Genomic DNA, 23,334 nt, shown 5'->3' on the forward strand with positions numbered 1-23,334 from the left:
GAAGAAATATTGGTGTTTATCAGGCTTTCAACAGACGGTTCACGCATGTAGCTAATTTTCTTTGAGTCATCATTTTTTTTCCAACATCCAAAATTCCTGTGCAAATCCCAATTTTATCAGGAATTCTGAAAAGTGAAAGTGACACAAACTAATTAATGCGGAGGCAAGGCTACCAAGCAGTTGTGGGAAATTCAAGTTCCATCGAAATTCTTCGATCACACATCGAAATTGGAAAATAAAATTGTTTTAAAACTTTGAAACAAAGGCTCTTAGGATGTATGTTTTAATATAGTCTGTTTTCTCGTCTGTGAATCGGACAAATTGAGTAAATTCTGATTGAAGAAAATGTCAAGTTTAGCTGTATTCCCTGCACCTTATCTTCATGATCTTGATACAGTTACAATAAGCGAATACAATTCTAACTTTCTTGTTGGTGAGAACCCGAGGGAGCTGCAACCATGTTTGTATACGTTCGGACAGGTAATTGACACCAAAGAAACGTATTTCATCTGTTAATAAACCAAATGTGCTTCAGCCATCTAGTATACCACAGCCAAGATTCAAGCCTCTAGAGTTCAGTTGCAATTAATTATGTGAAAGAAAGCCTAGCTAGAATATGGCAAATGCAGATACTGATTTTTCTGTTTTACTTGATAGGATGGAAGATTTGATCAAATCTTAGCATCAGAAGATCCCTTAAAAATGCCAACAAATCTTGCAAGAGATTACTCAGAGTCACCTTTCCTTGCTGTGGAAGAGTCGTTGTCACAAAAATTATATAATATATGGTAAAATACTATGATTTATATTATTAACAGTCTCAGTCCCCGATGTGCTAAGCATTCCACTCTGGTGGAGTGAAATTATATATATTGATTTTGCCATATTTAGGTTATCAGAAGGCTTTAATGGTGTTTTGGAAGAATTAAGTCAAACAGAGTCTAATGAAGGTATGCTTTAATCTCCTGTCAGACATTAGTTTTAGTACATTCTGGAATGTTTTCTGTTAACTTACTTTTGAGCAGTACCTGCTGTATGGTATTAAAATCATACAATTAAGTGAAAAAGTTTGACATAGGATAGTTAATTAGTGGGTTGGAATGTCTTCTAAGGTGGCAAATATAATTACCATTATTATAACAGCTCTAACCATGCACAAGTTTAATGGCTGAGCCTCCCTTGATTGCTGCATGTGTATATAACTTAATTTAGTATAATATCTCTGGCAATCCTATTATGATGGTGAATTTTTCTGTTATTGTATTTGTGTTATATATAGTCCCATTGGCCATTTCCTCTGTTTCGAAATGTCTTTTCGCATTTATCAAATGGGTTGAAAATTTTTCAGAAAAATTTGTTTTCGGGAAACAGGTAGGACACTGTCCAGTCAGTGAACTCAAAATTTATCGCTATAGCATATTGTCAGTAACTATTATCAGTACAATTACATAAACCTATGAAAGTACATCAATCTCTTCATCATATAGTTAGTAGTAATTAGTTTTATTACTGTGGCCAATCTGACAGACTATGAAATACTGCATATAGAGCATTTCTTGACATTTATATATAGAACCAAGAACATCTTGAATCTGAATTTTCAAGGTGAGATCAACTTAATACCATCTCACCTTTGCTGTTTGGCAAACTTCGCATGATTCATGAATATATTGTGCAGTTTTAGCTACAGTATATCTATGTATTTTTCAATCATTTATTGACAGTGAATGCAGAGGACCTATCAAAGCCTTTGCATGGCACCCACATTTGGCCAAGTTTGCTGTTGGTCTTGAGGTACATCTTCATTTGCATAATTTGCAGTACCTGGCTGCATAAATAGAGCGGAGGGAGATGATAATTGACCATGCACTGAGTCTGAGATAATACACTCTTGATAAGTCATGATGTTTAATTAATATAAATTAAAAATGTACGAATTATTGCAGGATGATTCAATAAGGATCTTCGCTGTTAAAAGGTAATAATTAAAGAGCTATTTCACCCAAATTGCACGTAGTTTTTTAGCGAACAATAAACTGCTTTGGATATTTCAAACCAAATTGTGCCGCACGAAAACATATTTACAGTAATTTACATGCATATTTGTAATATTCGTACATTGACCGTGATTATATATAAAATCATTTGACGCTTTTAGGGGTCTTACAAAACTTTTAAACAACAGATACCAGAAAGCTGTTTCCTGTTGCGCTTGGAGGTAATAAAGTATATATAGCTATACGACGTTTATAACTGTAACGATTGTTCGCCGGCTGTCTGCAACACACTTTAAAATGCGCGAAGTCATTGCGAAACAACCACAACGTCTTTCAATATTTGACAATTTCTAGTAGCTAATTATCATTGCCCATAACGAAGGTTATTAACGATGGGAAAAAATGCAAGAGGACGAACCTTGGTTTTATTTCTTGGGGATAAACTATTTAAAGAAACTACTCGTCGTAATTTTGGCATATATATGACATATGTTTTATCATGCAGCTCAAACAACATGTTAATATTGCATTTCTTTTTTGAGTCCTCATGCAAAGACAAAATACCGTAGCTATAATAGAAATGACATATATAACTATATTACACTTAATATTCTTGTATACATGTTTGCATGGTGACAGTCGATAAGTATAATTTAGCTTGTGAGTACACGTCCGTTAACCTGGGCATTCATCAGTGCAATTACCTGAATACATAATAATAATAATACATATTATAATTGACGTGTAAATGTGGTGTATTCAGGTAATAGCACTGATGAAGGCCCGGGTTAACGGACCGAAAGCTTTGCAGTATTAAATACTTACGTGGTGTACCTACAAGCAAAATTATACTTATATTACACTTATTGCTGATTATTTTACTTGCCCGATATATATACAGTATGTATTCACGTCTCCTCACCGGGACAAACTATGTATGCATCATAATAATAATAATAATAATAATAATAATAATAATAATAATAATAATAATAATAATAATAACGAATTTATTGTAGCCTTCCATTTACATGGCTCTTCATCTACAATATGCCTATACTATAATTGATTAATACAAAGTAAAATATCTATACTACAATTAGTTGTTATAATTAATTAGAAAGAACATATAATTGTCCGGAACATTCTCATGCTGGAGTACAGGTTAAAACCGTTAGCGTTATCCTACTCGATCTCTTGCCTGATCAAGAAGGAGCGTTTTTGTTTCAGCACAGAAAGTTCTAAAATTTTTCTCAGCCCTCAGGGCTGGCGGTAGTTTGTTAAAACATTTAGCTGCGGAATATTGGAATATGTCCCTATCGAGAGGTGTTTCTAGAAAATCTTTCGAAGAGGAACGGAGACCAGGTTTCCTTGGCTTATATAGTTTTAATTTCGCATATTCCGGCCATTGGTCATCGTTCAAGGCCTTGAACGCAGCTTTTAGCAGATGCCAGTCTCGTCTTTCAAGCATCGGGAGCCAGCCCAATTTCAAAACAGCATCTTTGGAATGTCATGCATGCATATTGTAACGATCCTCAATATTTTCTTCCAATGTTTCAGGCCGTTATCGTCTTCAGTGCTTGCTGTTGGCTGTCAAAATGGAATTATGATTTGGACGATTAATCAACATTCGTCAGCCATACGGTGTGCATGGTGATATTTTTTACTCATAGAATTCTCTTTGTCTCAAAGTATAAGGGCTGCTTTCCACTTAAGGCTGCTTTACACTTACGCGTTTTTTATACGCACGTACAATTTAAAATGCTTTTAAATTTTTATTATTTAACATCTAGGTCATACTAAAATATGCAGAAAACTAAGTTCCTTCGATTTATTCACTTAATTTTTTCAAAGGTAACATGTATAAGGATTTACACTTTTACGTGCGTGTACGTGCGTATGAAAAACGTGTAAGTGAAAGCAGCCCTTAGGCTTTTTACGTACGTTTGTACACGTACGTAAAAGTCTAAGTCCTTATATATGTCATATTTGAAAAAGCCAGGTAAAAATGTCCGCATATTTTAGTATGAATTTGTTGGCCCATGTGTTAGATAATAGAAATTTAGAAGCATTTAAAGTTTTCCGCGCTTAAAAAATGCGTAAGTGGAAATTAAGCAGCCCTTAAGACGGAAAAGAGGTCGATCGATAATGATACAGCATATACGTATTGCTTATGATAAGTTTAGATTGAGTTATTGAACTTGCTACAATAGTGCTTGTTACGAAGTGAGCACTAGGTGCGGAACTTTGTGCACTCGAGTGGAACTATAATATTGAAATGCAAAAAAATTCTCTTTTTTGGCATAAAGACAAGGAGCGAGCTCAGTTCAACATTTGGTACATCCGGGGCATTCATTCGTAACCTCGATGTCATGGAGTCCAGGTGGAAGATTATTAGTGTCAGGTTCTGCTTCAAGTGGAGCAATGATGGTAAGGTACTTCTCGATTTTGTAATTTGCACAAATATATTAAGTTAAGTACATGCAGTACTCTTCATTCACTGTAGTAATGATATAATTGCAATTGTATGATGCAGGTATGGGACGTAACCATGGAAAGTGGAACAGCTCTTCATCGCATTGGTGGCTCGATATCACAGGTGACCTGGTCTCCTTGTGATACCAAAGTATTTGTAGCTGCTACATCTTCACTTATCAGGTATTCAAATAACTGCAGTCTAGGCTTGACAATACATACAGCCCGGGCTATCGTAAGTTGCCCGTGTACAAAATATAGTTCAATGATACATCCTTGTACACATGTGATCATTTGATATTTATTCCTTTGCGTATTAAGAGTTTGGGAAACGCAAAGATGGACCTGTGAAAAGTGGACGAATCTGGCCTCGAATTGTCAGGTAATTTGATGAAAAAAAGTGATGCGGGCTATACATCGAATTCATGCGACCATAAAAGTTATTCTTGCGTTCCTGGCATGTATCAATTAAGAGAGTGGTATGAGAGTGTTATTGATCCCCCAAAGAGATGCAATATTCCATAGACTCTGTTCTGTTACACAGGCAGCGTGTTGGAGCCCTGATGGGAAATTTCTGTTATTCTCTGTTGCCGAAGAAAAAAGCCTATACTACCTCAGATTTTGCGAACCTGTAGGTAGGTCTGACATCGAATGTGATGTAACAACTGACAAATATACAAATTAAAACAGAAAATATACAATATACCATTTACACTATTTTCGTCGTATAAACCATAGTTTTTAATCAGATGTATTATATACATACCTAATATATCGTATTTTATTATTATCAAAATACAGTCTAGACAATACCAGCATGCATGGACATACCACTGTTTATAATTTTAATAGGAACTACAGGTATGGAGAATTTTAGTATTGGAGGTGCTAAAATGGCAGTGAAATGTGCAGATTTGTCCGAACATTCATGGGAAGTGAATGGGAAAACTGTCAGGTAAACGTTTATGTTTGCAGGTCAGCTAAGCACAATTCATGTAACTTGTGTAGAATTCGATTCAGGCATGAGTTTACAATATCTTTACATATATCAGTATCTCTCCCTACGTCTTTATACAGTACCTCTACTTACACGAAGTTTCCCCCCTCCCCCTCCCCCTCCCAAGGTCCTTACCTGCATACCGTTTTTCACCTGCAAACTATACCTGTACATCCGCCTGCATGCTGTATCTCAGCAGGTTTTATCCATATAATTAGGCCAAGCCTGGGTTGAATAAATTTCTCTGTGTTACTTTGTACTGATTCTTCTCCTGATTCTTCTCCTGATTCTTCTCCTGATTCTTCTCCTGATTCTTCTCCTGATTCTTGGTCCATTAAAGTATTGGCGGGTATGTCAGCAATATGGCGTGGGATCCGAATGGCGAAAGACTTGCCCTTATTTTAAAAGGTAAAGCTAGTATGCACTTGAACATGACTATACCTATGTATAATATACTGACTATATATACCTGCGTGTCCTGCACGGGGCAGAGAACACAAGGTATAATCTAAACCAGAATAAGTTGGCTGGTGCATATAGGGCTAGTTTTGCTAGCATAAAAAGCTTGCAAACGACTGGAGTATCTTTGTTTCCGACTTGTCATATGTATGCGATTGCTCCAAAAATTTGATATTATTTTGCAATGTACTTTAAGTGTCACTTTTCTGTATTTTATGGTGAACTTTTTTAGATGATACGGGAAAAACACAAGACTACATTCCTGTCTTCAAGACGAATCTTGAAAATATATTTGACTTAGTTCCAAGGTGAAGCAAACATTCAGCATCTCATTTCATGCGGAAGCTCTCTTTGCAATCCTTCTCTTCCTATTTTCTCCAGTGGTTTTATTCACGGCGCACCAAGTGACGGTCAACCTCAGAATTTGTCATTTCAACAGAATTACAGGCAAGGAGCATTGTTATCAATAGTAAGTGCAAAGAAATTCTTTTGCGTACGTGGTTGAAACTCTGAACGCTTGAATCTGATCCTTTTTTACCAAACTAAGATCCAGTTGGAAGTCCATCAACGGTTTGGAAATGAAATTCCTAATAACGTTTTCCTCTTCATTTTGAGATCTGGTCCAGTGGCAAGATTTCTTTCGTCCCAATGATATTTTCCCCAAGAGCTATGATCCGAAGAAACGGTCGGCACGAACAAATCCCTGTTAATGGACATGGTAACACTGGTCTGTATTCTAACGTGGACAACAATAGTCGTGAGTAATTTCATAAGAATTTGTATTTTGTGTGTATAATAATTATACAAGATAGAGTGAAATAATCCTTGCGGGATAGCATTATGCTGAATATCGGGTAAGAGAATTGCGATCTCAAATGCAATTGCCCTCTGAACTCTGCATCAATATATGCTGAGCCAAAATGGAAAAAGAATTTCGCGTATTATTGTAATCGTAATGAGATTTCTATCGTATATAATTGATATTTATGAGAAGGCTTATTAAAGTTACCTATGAGGCTAAAACCGCCAGGGACGTATATGTAGCTAAAAGTGTTTCCTGTGGCTTTAAACCTTCCATTTTTTGCTTGTTCGTAGACAACTACCCTCAGTCTACTCCCTTTTCTCCCCGTGTGATGTAAAATTTGCGGAAACGTTTTTGAAGTTAATAAGTTCACGGCAACCAGGTATATCATCCATCGCAATTATCGCTACTCTTGCTTAATTAATGAACGTAATTCACCACACAAAGATTACATTCACGACCAAAGAATACACTACATTCACGGCCAAAAGAATATTTACATCTGATTGATAGGTGACGTCATGTTGAGAGTATATAAGGACCTGAGTTTCAGCATCGGATCACCCCTGATGAGGACACTAGACCGGAGTGTCGAAACGTTAGATCGTGAATGTAATCATATTATATAGTTACACGTCCATATAGATTGGTCGTTATTAATCGATCCTTTGCATAATCAGTTTTATGTCATCGTGGGTCTTAATTTTGGGGTTATCATAATTGCTGAATCACGTCTTCATATGCTGGCGGAGGTTCATCATATGATGGCTGGGGTTCTTCGTATGGTGGTTGGAGTTCTTCATATGCTGGTGGGGGTTCTTCGTACGATGGCTGGGGTTCTTCATGTGGTGGTTGGGGTTCTTCATATGATGGTGGGTGTTCTTCATATGCTGGATTTGTGACATACATTTGCTGTTCTGGATGAACAGGTTGTTGTTGTTGCTGTTGTTGTTGTTCTTGTCGTTGCTGTTGTTCTTGACGTTGTCGTTGCTGTTGTTGATATTGTCGATGTTGTTCTCGCAACTCCCGCTCTCGTTGTGGGGGACAACAGCAATACGTTCCTGTACGTCGTAAATAATACACGAAAATGGCAATAGGTATACCAAAAGCAATAGTTCCAGAAACGACAATAACTGCTATGATCCCTCTTGCCATACCAATGTCGTCACCGCCATCTTGCCTGTCTTTACATCTTTCGCCGCATTCTCCTCCGTGCGATTTTTTTCTACAATTGTGAGCACATTTGTTGTTGTATTCACAGCAAGATTCACCCAATGCACAGTCGCTATGAAGAGTGCAGGATTTCCCAAGACAGTTTAAATCACATTTGTTCTCAGAACGACAGCAAAATTCATCAGATGTACAGTCGCTATTTCTTGTGCATGGCCATCCACGACCCTGACATGATTTGGCGCATTTGCCAAACTGCTTTTTATCAACACCACAACATTTTTCTCCTGATGCGCAACCACTATCCAAGGTGCACAATTTTCCAATACAGTTTAAGCCACATGTCTTGTTAGAAGCACAGCAATATTCACCCGATGCGCAGTCGGCATGCCCTTCACATGATTTTCCAATACGGGTTGTCACACATCTCTTAATAAAATCACCACGGCAAGTCTCACCGGAGGCGCAGTTGAAATCATCCAAACACGTTGCTCCACTGCAAACTCTATTGCATTTTTGTGGAGTATTAGAGGGACGGGAACAGCAGGCTTCACCCAACGCACATCCATGACTCCATCGACACAACTGTCCAACACAAGACTTGGCACATTTGCTTACACTTTTAAGATATGAGCCACAACAATATTCACCCGTTATACAGTCATTGTGAGAGGAACACGGGTCAGAACAATTAAAGGCGCACGTTTTACTATTACCTAAACCACAACATCTTAAACTACCTCCGCCACAATCGGACGTGTGATCGCAAGATTCTTTAATACAACTGTATCGGCAAACACTGTCCTCAGTAGAAGATCTACGACAGCAGACTTTTGATCCAAGACACTGGCGATCGCGGAAACATTCATTCAAACCTTCATTGTACGAAAAAACGGCCAATACAGCAAGAAAAATAAAATTAGATTTTTGTAGACATGTCATACTTCTCACAACAAAGTTTATATGAGTAATTATGCGAACAACTATTTATCATTGACGTGGGCAAGAATCTGTCGTCATGGAGCAGGTCGTATACTCCTCCCTGTATGACGTAAATCCGATTTGGAAGCTGAAGCTAAAAATAACAACGGATGTCATGAATCCTAGCCTACGCTGACATAATCCATTGATTATTCGTTATGTATGAAATTATACAGCGAAATTATGCACAAGGTATAACCATCAGAAAGAAATAGTAAAAAATAGTTACTTTCGTTTAGTATATAGGTCAGAAGAAAAATGCTCATTACTCGATATTCATTCATATCCGTAGTTGCTTTGAAAATTGAAAGTATATATGAAATTATTTTTTACTGATGCAATATATATAACAACGACCACAATGTATTGACAACACGATTATCTGCAACACAGCTTAAATTTTTAATTACTGACACTCCCTTTAGCGCCTAGTTTTCGTCCCTCGCAGATGGTCGGCGATCTTTAATTTCGGTGTTCACTGATGCATAAGATGTTTTGTCTGTTGAAACATTTTACTGTTCTGTCGAGACCTGTCGACAATGGACTACATATATCGCCGATTGTCTGCGATTGATAAAAACCAGGCCCTATAGAACTTTTCACTGACAAAAATATCAAATATTTTGAATTCTTCTATATTTATTTACTTTCAAATTAATGAAAATTGGCTCCTTGTCGCCGAATTAAGATCGGTTGTTTTGTTCCGATATCTTTTCTATAATCAGTTTTATGTCATCGTAGTTACTTTGAAATGTAGTAACCAAAAAACGCTACACTGCGATACTGCGAAATCCAATATAAACAATATGCTATTTTAAACTATATATCATCGTTAGTTGATTTTAGTTTTGGGGTTATGTTAATTGCTGCACCACGTCTTCATATGCTGGTGAAGGTTCTTCATATGATAGTTGGAGTTCTTCATATGATAGTTGGAGTTCTTCATATGATAGTTGGAGTTCTTCATATGATGGTGGGGGGGATTATTCGGATGTTGTTGTCGTTGTTGTGATTGTTGTCGTTGTTGTGATTGTTGTCGTTGGGATGATTGTTGTCGATGAAATTATACATTATACAGAATAGATCTAAATTTCTTGCTTATGCCTGCCTGAGTCTATGCCTTTTTTTCATGAAATTTGTATTAGGTTTATCAAGGCTGAAATCTCGGTTGTTGCTATACGGAGGTTATACCTTGAGTTTGTTTTGATATCAAACATGTTCGTTGTGCATAGTAATTGGCATTTTGTTATTCCTAATCTTATGCGTAAAAATACTCCTATAGATCTTGTGAATGATAGAACTTTATCTTACCATTAAATATGTACTTCCATTGAAAATTAAACTAATTATACTAAAATATTCCATCTCAGTTGTCCAATAAAAAGATAATTTTGTTTTCCACTTGAACTTATCCGCCGTTTAAGCTAAACACCTTTCGAATAACACGTCCCTGATGAAAATGCTTGCTCGTACGACTCGTATTCGTTGTTGCATGTGAAAGTATATGAAATTGTACCCATATAACTGCATTGAAAGTATATATTTTAATACTGATATTAACATTTAATGATTATCTGCAACACGGATTAAATTTTTGAATTACTGACACTCCTTTACTTTAGAGCCTGGTTTTCGTCACTCGCATGCAGACGGTCAGCGATCTTCATTGTTGGTGGTTACTGATGCATAAGATGTTTTCTGTCGAAAAAAAAATTTTTTTTCAGTTCGTCATTGACAATGAATCACAAAGTATCGTCGACTGGCTGCAAGTGATAAAAACCCAGCCTTTAAAAATACATCTATTCATCAATCATTGAGTTCGTCTATATTTATTTTAAATCCCTTATTTACTTTCAAATTATAAAAATAGGCGCCTCATCGCTGGACCACGTCTTCATATGCCGGTGGAGGTTCTTCATATGATAGCTGGAGTTCTTCATATGATGGTGGGGGATTATTCGGATGTGTTTGATGATGCATCATCAAAAATGTTGTAACATGCATTGACTGTTCTGAATGAACAGGTCGTTGTCGTTGTTGTTGTGGTTGTAGTTGCCGCCGCTGCAACTGCTGTTGTCGTTCTTGCTGCTGCTGTCGTTGTCGTGGGGGACAGAAGCAATGGGTTCCTCTATGACGTAAATAGTACACAGAAATTGCAACAGGTATGGCAAAAGCAATAGTGACCGCAGAAAAACCAATAACTGCTATGAGCCATCCTGCCATACCAGTCTCGACACAATCTTGACCTGCTTTACATTTAGAACGACAACACGATTCGCCAAACGCACAATGACTGTTAACGACACACTCGCATTCACGAGCACATTTTCTGTTTAATTGACACCACGATTCACCTGATCCGCATCTTTCTCCTCTATACAATTTTTCACTACAATTTTTAGCACATTTGTTGCTGTATTCACAGCAGGATTCGCCCAATGAACAATCGCTACGAAAGGTACACGATTTTCCAGCACAGTTTGAAGCACATTTTTTATCAGAAGAACAGCAAAACTCACCCGATGTGCAGACTGCATGCCTTTTACATGATTTTCGTATAGGAATTGCGCAACTCTTCAAATGGACAAATTCAACTTGGCAAATTTCACCCGGGACGCAGTCGGAATCACTTCGACATGACTGCCCAATACATGATTTGGCGCACTTGGTTAGGTTGAGAAATTTAAGAAACGATTGGCAACAATATTCACCCTTCCGCAATTACTGTGAGTGGAACACGCGTTAAAACAGTTAAAAGTACATGTTTTTTTGTTGGAAAAGCCACAGCATTTTAAACCTCTGCCACCACAGTCGGTATTGTATTCACAAGATTCACCAAAACATGTGTGTCGACAAACACGGTCCTCAGTAGAAGATCTATGACAGCAGACTTTGTGTGCAGGACACTGGTGATTGTTGAGACATTCATTTAAACCTTCCACGTGCGAAAACACGGGGTGTAGTGTAAGGCGAATAACATAAACTGCTATTGACTTCTGTATACTTCTCATACTTCTGGACACAAAGTTTATATGTGAAACAACTAATTTGCATTTGCGTAGGCTGTCGATGATAACCTGAACGTCATGCATATACCCATGTCCCAATTACGTAAATCGTATTCCAGAACAGGGTTGCTAAATTCGATATTACAACCTCTTTATACGCGAAATTATTGAGGGAAATTTCCATGCTTCAAATACAGGTTAAGCCGCAAACTAGTGTCATATTTTGAACGCCTATTGTTTTGTTAAAAAACCCCCTTTATTTTGCCTGTCCTTCGAATCAGTGGAGGCACATCTTTTTCTGCGGGCATTTTTTATATGTGTGTAAACGTATACGGAAACTGTATATGACAGAAGCAAACCCTCAGTTCCAAAAAGCAGCTTTGCCACGTACTGTACAAAAGCACTACACTGAACAAACTGTTAAATTCAATGTAATTCGAGTATTTTAAATACTTAATCTAAAGTCGTACAGCATTAGTCATATCATCTTCGGAAGAGATTAGGTATGGTTATCTGAAGGCAAGTCCCATTTGGTAAAGGAATACAATATTGTGATTTCATGTGTGCAAGGCAGAATATGCGTTGAATATCAAGTACAAATAAAGCCGGTGAGCTAGAACGCGATAATATGACGAGTCCATGACCATGTTCATCCCCAATGATAAAATACAATCCATAACTCTGTTGCTTCTATTGTGTACATCCTATTCTTTTCCTAAAAATGTGACAAAATAACATGGCAGATCAAATCTCGAGACCATCAAGTCAGTAGCGATTATTTAGATTCAGTGCAGTTCAGGTCTTGAATTGCACCGTCATTCCCCTCGAAATTTTCATCATTTTTCATCATGGTAATCGTCTGTACTTAATGAAGTTCCTTTCCTTCGACTGACAAAGTACTCCATGCGCTACCAAGCATATTTTTTTCAATAAACAAAGCACTTTATGCATCGCGGATGAATTATATAATTATATGTCGTAATCCACCGGCGATGTCCTACGATCCATAGTCAATAAAGTAGATAATTTCTTTCGATAGACAAAGCATTTTATGCATCAATGACCACCGACAGCAGTCATCGCCGATGAATTACGATTTACTATAGAAATATAACTTTACGTTACCGTTTTTATTTGGATCTTCTGCATCATCGCTTTGGCCTGTATTGTCTCGGCGTATATTCTGCATGCTTTGTCGGAGATTGTTAACTAGTTCTGGATTACTTTGCTGCAATTGTTCTGCCATCTGTGTGGCACTGAAAGGGACCAGGTGAAATCCGTTGTCAATTTTAATACACAATATAGGAACAATATAGGATAAATAACTGCAGGAACAATAAATTTATTCCTGCAGTTTCGGAATTTTTATTTTTTGGGCCATGGAGCTGCCATACACAATACTTACAACTGAAAAATGTTCGTGTACCCTCCAGCACCGGCGGCTGGTGCCGGGTTAGTTCCTTCACTCCCAGGGTTGCTTTCTGGTGTCGTTGTATCCGCAGAATCAGGCTGACCACCTGCAGGCTGACTCGTAGGTTGCTGACCTGCAGGCTGACTCGTAGGTTGTTGACCTGGCTGATCATCACCAGTAGTCATACCAGGGAAGCCTGACATCATATTGGTCATCCTTAGAGACAAAGAGGTGGTTTTAAAATGCAGAGTAACCAGGACTAAGAACTATAAAATTAGTTTGTTTCTGAAAACTACACACAGAACATATTACTAAAAATTTTAGACAGATTGACAGAAGGTAAAACATTGTGTGTCTTGTGACACACAAGTACATACATTTGTTGCATCTGTGGATTTGCCATAAACTGTGATGCCTGTCAATAAAACCGAACAAAAATTTACGATTTTATAGCACTTTTATGCACCCGCCACGTTCGTGAAAAGATGCAAATTTCAATTTCCTGCCTACGAGCTGAGGAAGAATGACTCACCATGTTCATGATTCCAGGGTTAGAAAATAGTGAGTTCATAAAATTTGATGGTTGTCCAGCTTAAAATGAAAAGGAGGACTTTTACCATGAATACTTGCGGATATAAACAGCCACGCTAATAGTCACGGCCTGACTCCAACTATATTCTCTTAAGTGTAACTTAAATGGTAGTTGAGCATAATGAGATTAGCAGCAACACAAACCCATTCCCTGTGATGATGACCTTTCTTTGGCTTGTTGTAATCTCTCCTCTGCTGTCTCCAAATTGTTTAAGTAAAGTACATTGCCAGGATCTAATTCTTTAGCCTAGACAGCATCAAGATGTGTTCTTATAATTACTGTATAATTTGTTAGTAGCAGTAGTTAATTGCTTTTGCAACAACTAGGCCCTGGTGTGACTGTATGTTTTAATTAACTCTCACAACCTTAACATTTCCTAGAAATAGGACAAACCTTTGCAAAGCTATCCCTAGCTTCTTGATATTTTTCTAAAGCCATGTATGCTGTTCTAGAAGAGAAACAATTAGGAAAATGTGTGTGTGTAAGAAGCATATAATATAGTCATCAATACACTTAATTCATGTCTCCATTAGTAATTCTCACCCCATTCGACCATAAGCCTTGCCGTAATTTGGGTCAAGTTCCAAAGATTGTTTACAGTTTTTGACAGCTTCTTCATGATGACCTAATTTACTGTATGCTGCTGCTCTAAAAAATGAAATTGGAAGTGAAATATTACCAACCATCCTATCCTCCAATTATATACCATGTTTAGGCTAATGATATAATACAGACTTTCAATCTAAAAAGACCTCTCTGTTGCTATTTAAAGCTCTCTCTCTATATATACACACCTGTTACATAAGTATACAGCATTTGTCCAATCTAACTTAACAGCTTTGTCATAACATTCAATTGCATCTTCAAACTTTCCATCTTTCATAAGATTATTTCCTACAAGAATAAAGGAAAAATAATTTTATATACTGTATACAGATATCTTTTTTACTATCTGTAAGATAATTTGTCTAATATATAGTAAGTGTACATATGTGTACCTTGAGTCTTAAACTCTTCTGCTTCTTCTCTATCTTCATCAGTTGGAAACTGACGAGCGGATGTTTGATTCTAGTAAGTAAAGACACACATAATAAATAGCTTTATAAATAACAAACTATTACACACTAAACTAGTGTATATAAACTAAAAAAGGAAAGAGGATTTTATTGCCTAGAAATTGAGCATACCTCGATTATCTTTAAACGCTTTTAGTTCAAGATTGCAAGGCAACTCTCAGGAAGAGTCAAATATAACTGTAGATAACGTAAACAAATTTTAAGTTGATTTTAGGCCTATATCTCCTGATGCATTACCGTGGCAGTTGATTCAAAAATTTCTGTCAGAGGTTTTTCAGTGTGAAACCTAGACACATCAGCAGGATTTGTCAGTGAAACTTTGTAGACTCTTTCTAAACACTCCATCACAACTAGAGAAAATATAGGATTGATTTAACAGTACTATAAATATATTAGGGATCTGTCTGGTAATATAAAAATCAGCATATACAAGGTCTCATAGATGATGCCCAGTTGTAATGAACACATATACTTTGTTATATTACAAAACTGTTACATTTCTTCTAATACGACAAACTGCCTGCATATCTCGCACTACATTGTTGCCTCTCCCCCACATTTCGAGCAAAACTGATGCACAAAACTGGCTGAACATTACCTTTAATTAACATGGGATTGAGTTGATACTTTATAGTAGTATTTCAACATATTGAGAGTTACTGGTTTTTCGGAAGTGGAGCCTTTGATATATTATGAAATGAGTTTACTGGAGATATTTCTGCCCTGATATTTTTACTTTTGGTTGTTGTATCAAATTACATTATTCAGGTACGGTGCATCTGAATGGTCGATCTGATATGTTATATATCGATGTTGTAATCGCTATGTCTTAGAAAATATTTTAATTTTCACTAAACATGTTTCTTACATATCATCACCCTATACCCAATTTCTATAATTTCTCTATTGCCCTCCAAATATAATTTGTCTTGTTTTGTCCAGTTTTGCCCAGTACTGCCAGTGTCCACGACCACGAGGATACTTTTTAAAATATTTTTTAAAAATATAAAATAAACTAGGAACATTTCTACAGTACCTTCTAAACTTTCTCGCTCATCTTCCGAGCGAGATCCAAGCTCGGAACTCAAAAATTCCAGAAATGAAAATACTAAGTGCTGCGAAGACATTTGTATGCTTTTTTATTTCGAAAAAATATAGAAAATTTCAAACTTTCAATTTTCAGTTCCAATAATATTATGGGCCCGCGATATAAGCAGTTTGCTATACAGTTTAAGTGAGATACTTTATGTATGTAGAATAAAAAATTTCATTTCATCTGGGTATTAGACAAAATTTCCTAGCCAAATTGAGACTATGCAGGAAAGATCTCTACCCAGAACAGGATGATTCAGACTACCAGACTGATATCACAGATTTGAATTGCTCTACCATATTTTTCGATGTCGATGTTACTTTTTATTTTTAAATAAATATATTACAACCTAGCTGTACAAAGGAATAATATCTATAAAGACTGTAATAAAAATCTATCACTGTTTTGCTATCTAAATCTTCCTTGTTCATATCGTTCTCAAATAAAAAAAAATGAAACCAAAGTAAAAAAAAATGAAACCATGAGGTAGAATTTCACGACTGCACAACAACTGAACAAACCCGGGGCCGGTTCTATAAAAAAGTAGTTAACCTTGAACTAGTTTGGCGGTTTGACCGAGAGTTTATACAACCGCCCCAGTTTGTAAACCATTTGCATTGCCATTGGGAAAGATTTCCGCCGGACTTCATGCACTCTCCATTCTTCGGCTCTTAGGTTTATAAATGTTTTAAATTTTAGTATTCAAACGATGATATAAAGGTCAGCACTGAGCATAGCCTTGGTTTGGGGCTTGGGCAAACACATTTGAGCTAAATGCTATCAGCAAAAACCTTTCTTCTCGGGTCATTGCCCACAAGACAAATTTTACATCTTTTCAATGCTGCTTTTTCCTCTTGAGGTTTGCTTGCATGGGATTACGCATACCCAGTTCGTGAGTAAATAAAATTTGTGGCTAGGTCGGCTGTTATACAAATGGACTAATCTTTCCATGGTAATTGTTATATTAGGTCTTCATAATTAAACATTTGTAGTATTTTCTTCCAGTTCTTCAATAAGTTGATCTTGGCCTTCCTCGGCCGGCTCTTTTCTTTTATCTCTTAGCCACGACTAAAAAATTTGAAATAGATTAATTTAAACTGCCACGATAGGCACTTGCATGCATCCTCTTGATAATTGCCTCACGTATGCCTGTTTTAGGATAAAAGCTATGGCAATTGACTGACGATTCAAGTGAGTTATATAAGGAGGTTATAACTATCTCGACTGAAACATATTGCTCGCTGATCTGAGATTACAGTGGACGCAACAGTGGTTCATTTAAAATTCTGGCTTCCCCAACAATGAAGAATTTTATGAATGAACAGCAATGAAGGATTTTACGATCTACGGACGCGGTCAGCTGCTGCCCTGGAAATTTAACTATACTGTCTGTCAGCGTTCCAATTGTGTATGCGGTGCAAAAGCCAAAAGTGACCAGTTCCTGGCGTTCCATTTGCGCAACAGCCCCCACGTTGCAGATGCTCCCATATCTTCGAGAATGCGTGAAAATGCCTCAGATGAGGATGTCATAAGAATGGCAATAAAAAATGCCTCAGAATAAGAATGGCAACAGCGTACAAGTTATTTATACATTTTGTCTCGCTTGAGGCAAGAGTTTTGCAAAGTGCGTCCCCAAATTTGCCGCATTTGTAAAACGTAAACTTTTTAATTTTTAAATTTTAGAATAAAGATCACGCTAATAACAGGTTTCTTCTATGCACATCGTTCCATAGATATATACTTATATCGTCAAGCTATGCCCCCCCCTGAGGGGCCCCCACTGTACAATATTTCTGGTGACAAAATAGTTATCGTCGATATTACAGTTATTAAGATATACTAACTGTTGTAACGACATCTCCACTTTTGTTCATGTTGCGATATCTTTTTATTGCTTTTTCACTTCCATAAAAACGCTCTGTTCTATCATCTGGCAAGAGGATACAATATAGTTTGATATTATAAAAGACCTATTTTGTCAATACCAAAGTAAAAGCAAATAATCTAGTTCCGTTAGTTTATTATAGTTCATAACTCAGAGAGTCATTTTACCAGAGTGAGTGCATGCACTCTCGTTTGCTTTCTCCCAGGTGAAAAAAATAGTTGATGTGACTGGCGAAAAGCGATAACTTAAGTCCACGAGCTATTTTCCCTTCTCCAGGATCTATGGGACTCATCATTATAGCCTATAACTAAGCCATCACTGAATATTGAATATTACATGCATGTAATGCAATATATAGCTGCACCGATGTCGGGTTATTAAAAGCTCGTTTAGGTTTAAGGGTGGGCAAATCAGTTGAACTGAAAATTGTCCATGCATTTCAAGTGACGCACGAGATTCAAGTGCAGTCATTCACAAAATGTTTTGAAAGCAGCGAATTTATTTAATGATTTTGACTTATCAGAGTTTAAGTTGACAGTCTTCAGTATTATCGTACGTGTTATCGTATTATCGTGAGATCTTCATACCTTTCCCCTTGTGATCAACATGTCTTGCGGTTAGACGAAACTGGATGATAGTACCAACGACAAAAAACAATGGCCATATTGCCAGAATTATCCAAGAAAACCAGCAAGATTCCCCCTCACTTTCCACTGTAATTCGTTTCCAAGCATAGTTAAGCAAGAGAAATTTCTCGACGAAAAAATCTGCAGCAACACTCACTAGTACACCACCAAACATTGCCGTTGAGGCAATGGCCAAACTTTTCTGAAACTTTAGAATCAGCACTGCACAAATTATGCCGACACCGAGCAAGATCCCAAATGGAATCCATTTGGACGGTATTTCGACAAGGGGAGATACGGCCATGATTAAAGCAAGTGAAGTGAAGAACCCCATCGTAAAGCCAGATAAGAAGAGGCCAAAGATCGTCACAAGAACCGAAATGACAGCAAAAACAACACCGATAAACAGTGATACGCCAAGAAGGCCAGGAAACGTTAGGCCCGTATAGTAACCACACACGGTGTATGTTACAAACGCAGCGACCGCGACAGCTTCAACAAACAGCGATGTACGCAGATAACGGTAACCTAAAAATAATATATAAATATATATATATAGCTATACGTTTTCGGCTGGGCAAGTAGCTACGTATTCATTACCTGCAAAAACCAGTACAAATCCAGCAACAATACAAACAGCAGCAATGGTAGCGAAACCAATATCTGACCCTTTCAATTTCTTTTCCATAACGAAGACTTGACAATCATTGCTGCTGGAATTATCGTCTTTATATATTTCTGTAATGTTTTCTGAAGATTGGCTGGCAAGACTGGAACTCCCAAACGTACAGAGAAAAATTGCCAAACACTGGAAAATTAATAACATTTTAAAATTTATCGCAAACCAGATCGCAGTCGCAGAATGAGATATTATAGTATATATCATATGGAATCATTCACTCACGAAAAAGTATTTTACTATATATAATTTAGACAGTAGCGAATTTCAAGTATTCCAATCAAGTATGTTATAATAAGTATTTGATTTTACAAATACATGCATGCATGCATGAAATAAACCATAAAAACATCATATTGTTTCTCATTAAATTGGAATTTCAGGCGGCTTTTGCTATTGCAACTGACATGAACTCATAAGTAATTCATAACAGAAAATATAAACAAGAGTTCAAATTAAATGTGATGCATGACAGTTTTAATATTCCAAATTCTTAATTTTTCATGAATCTGTTTTAGAAATAGGCAGAAAACATGCATGCAGGGTCAAATCGAATGTGAGCCCGGTTAGTCGTGAGAAAAAACATCATGTTTTAAACAAGGGCGCTGTCCGTTACGCCGTTACCACATGCAAAGAAACATATAAACATATCATATATACATATAATCTATGCACAAATATGTCAACTCATCTATCATGAAAAATGAATATTGAGTAATGTTTGACATTTATTGAACGGGAAGAAGTATTTAGCACTCATATACAGGCGAAAAACACTCGAGTTGTTCCGGGTTGATAAAAACTCGACAGCGCCCAACGAACATGATTGTTATCGAGTTGCAGCATGCAACTTCATTGAAGAGTGACAAGTTGATTGTCCTCAGTCTTAGGCAGAGCTGAACAAGTTGTTGAAACTGGATAACAACCATATGTTTGTCCACGCCTGCATTCAACAACATTGTCGCACAATATATATAGCTATAAGGCTACATTCGCACAACGGAACCGGATGAATTGGAACCGTGCGAATTCAAGGTGTGTTCACACGGAAAAATGTATAAAAATTAGCCAGTTCTGCGTGTTCATGCAGACGAGGAAACTGGGCGAATTCAAGCACGGTCCGAGGAAAATTGTTGAAACAGCTATAATTTAAAATTGGTTGTCTCAAATTAATTTCTTTTGTGATAAATTCTATCATAGACAATCCAAAAGACAGTCTTCTGTCTTCTGGATTGTCTATGATTCTATATATTTGGTAAAAACAACCAAAAAACTGGTTTTAGTTTCTAGTTACTTTAACCGTCAAAAATTGGTCGAATAAATGAATCTGAGGTAACCAATTTTTAAATTGGTACTGTTTTTACATGCAGTATAGCACGGGCTTCTCGCCATTAATTTTGAAAGTCAATTGCATCGAAATCAGAAACACGATGTAACTCTAAGTGCCCCTATACTTCTATGTTTATTTCCTATATACCATCATTGTTCATTCTCGTTCTTATCAACCGGGGCTGTTTACCGGTGTCAGTGGAAATTGAAAAGTAGAATACAATTTTTCCATTTGTACCAGCCGACCCGGCACAACAAGAAGGTAATCAAGATATACGACTGAACTCAGATGACGGAATTTCGGTCAGCAATAGCGATTTATATACATCTAAATTGAACACATCTGGAGCAAAGATTGATGTTGTTCATTGATAACTCAAAGTCGATGTTGTTCGTTGATAAACCCCTATTGTTGAATGGTCGTCTATTGAATACCGATGTTACGAAAGCTGGATCAAAAGGGCGCAAAGACCTGCAGAGCGTAAATTGCATATAAACACTAAATAGTAATCGATATGCATCTAATGCATCAGGAATTCATTGAAAAACATTTGAATCAGTTATTTTGGTAATCAGTGAATTTTGACATGAAGATTGAATTCTCAAGTGTGGCTTCGTCAATGTATTAAATTTCAACTCGTGTCCAGTAACTCTATAGCAACATTGGTTTGCAGGGGAGTGACGGTTAAATCAACACACTCTGTTTTACAAAATAATAATACAGTGCGCGATGTTGGATGGAGTATAGAGCAGCATTTCTCAGTCTTATCAAGTGAAATGAAAGTTCTAAATTTTCCATCTCATCAACGGAATATCATCCATTTCTGTCCGTGTAATAACAATGGGTGATTTTTATTAGAAAATATGAAAGAGACATCTGTCATTACTGCTTCGCATGACGTTCAACCTGACAGCGATTATCTTGTTTAATGTATTCAAGATTAAAAAGAATTTAAACAGTGTGAGAATATTGATTGGATTTATCGCGAATGCCGGATAATATATTATTTTGTACATATTGAAATAAGGAGGTAAATATTGCAAAACGAAGAAAAACAACCAAAGATTATAATAAGGCCGAATATTTTGAGGCGCGAGGGTATAAAAGCTTCTTCAATCTTCACGTTAGGGCGTAAAATAACAAATTAAAGCCGATGATTTGGGTAGAGGAACTGAAATCATAATTTCACAAGGCAACACTTACAGAGGTCAACAAATGAAAATGAACATTTTCCGGAAAGGAAGGTTAAGTAGTGCGCCGAGCAGTTAATATAGACGTCTATTGTTCACGCTGTGCATTAGAATTAATCCTTCCTACATTCTACGTTTTCTAAGGAAACAAATTTTACAATCCAGACGGTTCTCGACGATCGCGAACTCATGAATTATTCTGCATTCAAGACAAGGTGGGAACAAGGCGTCTTTTCATTGTGCATCTGCCTAATCAGCTGCTTGTCGGTTGAAAGCGATTTCTCTTGCCCTGAACAAGAGAATCCCAAAATTCCATTTATAAAACCACGGAGGAACAGGTTCCATAGAACAATCCACAAACATTGATAAATATATACAATCATTATCTGAACCGTAGTCTCCACGATAACGAAATTCTCTTTGTAATTTCGCGGTTATTTTCATTTTAAAATTATTACGATAGGAAGCGAAGATTTATAGTATTCCAGTATCGGTAACAAGGGCTCCCCCTACATAAACGCACTGCCATGGGCATTGCCATTGGCATAGACATCCTATTGACGACCCATGTTTGTATATACGGTCTTGCAACAAAAAGATACAATACACAAAATTCCTTTTTAAATATGCGGTCTTACAAATACTAAACAGTTGTTTGGAATATGTCAAAGATCGTACAAACGAGAATAAAAATAACAGCTGAGATTTAAGAGGTCTAGCTCGAAAGAAGCTTACATTATACAGCACATACCTTCCATAGCTTTCTGCTATGCGGCGGAAGCAACATATTCGTGTATATATGTAATCACACTATACCCACATATAACATAATATTTGTGGGCACAGCGACACAACTGATCGATAAATCTCAATTCTCAAATAGTCGAGCCCAGACTCTCGACGAACAATTAGACCGCGTTCATTGTCTAGCATGTGGCACAGGTACTCAGTGGGCATACTCGCAAATTTGTCATCGAGTTTCAGTCACTACGCGACGTTTGTAGGTTGATCACGGCATCGATTACGTATATTTAACGAGAAATCCAGAATGAGATCTATAACTAGTAACATAATAACCTGATCATTAAATTATTACATCTGTTTCAATAGAATGTATTACATGCTTCATTTGCCAGCAAACGTTGCGAAAACCAGTCCCTACAAAGAATGGTTATTCACTTGAGAATTTATTTACTGGATTGTCTGGATACTGAACATCTCATGCATGCTTTATATACGTGAGATAGATATGAGTCAGAGTAACGATGACTGCGGATGACAGATAGATCCGAGTAGCCCAAAGAGCTTGATTTATATTCCAAACGATGGCTTGCAATGTCGCCTCTGGGAAGCAAATAATCATTAAACATTACTGAGCTAACGGTCTGAGCGAAGTTGGCTAGTCAGCTCATGACTGACTTTATACAACGACTATCCTTAACACATGTTACTTTTCCTTCACAAATTTCAAGTGACAAATTTCATGTGACATGTTTCAAAGAGGAATTTGACGGAAATTTGTTACGGCGAATGCATTCACACAAAAGATCAAATGCTAATATT

At 36.9% G+C, this 23,334-nt stretch overlaps 4 protein-coding genes across 5 annotated transcripts; 1 reads left to right on the forward strand and 3 right to left on the reverse strand.

Annotated features, from left to right (window-relative positions):
- Positions 1-170: 170 nt before the first annotated feature.
- LOC114525577 (aladin-like) lies at positions 171-17,412 on the forward strand. 2 transcript variants are annotated; one of them, XM_028547071.1, is made up of 19 exons: positions 171-480; positions 658-788; positions 892-950; positions 1,280-1,371; positions 1,574-1,605; positions 1,725-1,794; positions 1,947-1,978; positions 2,159-2,218; positions 3,558-3,641; positions 4,307-4,427; positions 4,534-4,655; positions 4,794-4,854; positions 5,017-5,107; positions 5,325-5,427; positions 5,810-5,877; positions 6,161-6,236; positions 6,310-6,397; positions 6,544-6,685; positions 17,220-17,412. In XM_028547071.1, exons 1-19 carry the CDS (start codon positions 346-348, stop codon positions 17,222-17,224), a joined length of 1,572 nt encoding a protein of 523 aa, XP_028402872.1. In that variant the 5' UTR covers positions 171-345; the 3' UTR covers positions 17,225-17,412. The 2 variants fall into 2 exon arrangements, with proteins under 2 accessions (XP_028402872.1, XP_028402797.1); XM_028546996.1 differs by lacking the exon at positions 17,220-17,412 and having other exon boundaries at positions 6,544-6,722.
- LOC114525727 (protein draper-like) lies at positions 6,975-8,858 on the reverse strand. The gene has a single exon (XM_028547181.1). The coding sequence runs from the start codon at positions 8,840-8,842 to the stop codon at positions 7,445-7,447; it is 1,398 nt and encodes a 465-aa protein (XP_028402982.1). The 5' UTR covers positions 8,843-8,858; the 3' UTR covers positions 6,975-7,444.
- On the reverse strand, positions 12,338-16,110 carry LOC114525817 (small glutamine-rich tetratricopeptide repeat-containing protein beta-like). The gene is made up of 12 exons (XM_028547292.1): positions 16,005-16,110; positions 15,206-15,318; positions 14,891-14,960; positions 14,687-14,786; positions 14,436-14,540; positions 14,286-14,340; positions 14,036-14,138; positions 13,833-13,891; positions 13,678-13,715; positions 13,295-13,516; positions 13,015-13,145; positions 12,338-12,604 (listed from the first exon to the last, which is right to left on the reverse strand). The coding sequence occupies exons 1-12, from the start codon at positions 16,093-16,095 to the stop codon at positions 12,594-12,596; spliced, it is 1,098 nt and encodes a 365-aa protein (XP_028403093.1). The 5' UTR covers positions 16,096-16,110; the 3' UTR covers positions 12,338-12,593.
- LOC114525907 (transmembrane protein 198-like) lies at positions 16,376-22,648 on the reverse strand. The gene is made up of 5 exons (XM_028547398.1): positions 22,523-22,648; positions 19,173-19,380; positions 18,534-19,100; positions 17,906-17,991; positions 16,376-17,129 (listed from the first exon to the last, which is right to left on the reverse strand). The coding sequence occupies exons 1-5, from the start codon at positions 22,556-22,558 to the stop codon at positions 17,040-17,042; spliced, it is 987 nt and encodes a 328-aa protein (XP_028403199.1). The 5' UTR covers positions 22,559-22,648; the 3' UTR covers positions 16,376-17,039.
- Positions 22,649-23,334: the final 686 nt, after the last annotated feature.

This window comes from Dendronephthya gigantea, unplaced genomic scaffold (assembly GCF_004324835.1).
Source record: "Dendronephthya gigantea isolate DGI-Jeju-01 unplaced genomic scaffold, DenGig_1.0 000000F, whole genome shotgun sequence".
NCBI lineage: Eukaryota > Metazoa > Cnidaria > Anthozoa > Malacalcyonacea > Nephtheidae > Dendronephthya > Dendronephthya gigantea.

Excerpts from the sequence above, each read along its gene's own strand:
- LOC114525577 (XM_028546996.1), top strand. The coding sequence starts at position 346 with ATGTCAAGTTTAGCTGTATTCCCTGCACCTTATCTTCATGATCTTGAT. Across the intron at positions 1,795-1,946 it reads AGTTTGCTGTTGGTCTTGAG|GATGATTCAATAAGGATCTT; the intron begins GTACATCTTCAT and ends GAATTATTGCAG. Across the intron at positions 6,398-6,543 it reads AAGGAGCATTGTTATCAATA|ATCTGGTCCAGTGGCAAGAT; the intron begins GTAAGTGCAAAG and ends CTTCATTTTGAG.
- LOC114525727 (XM_028547181.1), bottom strand. The coding sequence starts at position 8,842 with ATGACATGTCTACAAAAATCTAATTTTATTTTTCTTGCTGTATTGGCC.
- LOC114525817 (XM_028547292.1), bottom strand. The coding sequence starts at position 16,095 with ATGTCTTCGCAGCACTTAGTATTTTCATTTCTGGAATTTTTGAGTTCC. Across the intron at positions 14,341-14,435 it reads AAGGCTTATGGTCGAATGGG|AACAGCATACATGGCTTTAG; the intron begins GTGAGAATTACT and ends TTTCTCTTCTAG. Across the intron at positions 13,892-14,035 it reads GTCATCATCACAGGGAATGG|CTGGACAACCATCAAATTTT; the intron begins GTTTGTGTTGCT and ends TTTCATTTTAAG.
- LOC114525907 (XM_028547398.1), bottom strand. The coding sequence starts at position 22,558 with ATGTTGCTTCCGCCGCATAGCAGAAAGCTATGGAAG. Across the intron at positions 19,101-19,172 it reads ATTTGTACTGGTTTTTGCAG|GTTACCGTTATCTGCGTACA; the intron begins GTAATGAATACG and ends TATTATTTTTAG. Across the intron at positions 17,992-18,533 it reads TGTTGATCACAAGGGGAAAG|ATGATAGAACAGAGCGTTTT; the intron begins GTATGAAGATCT and ends TCCTCTTGCCAG.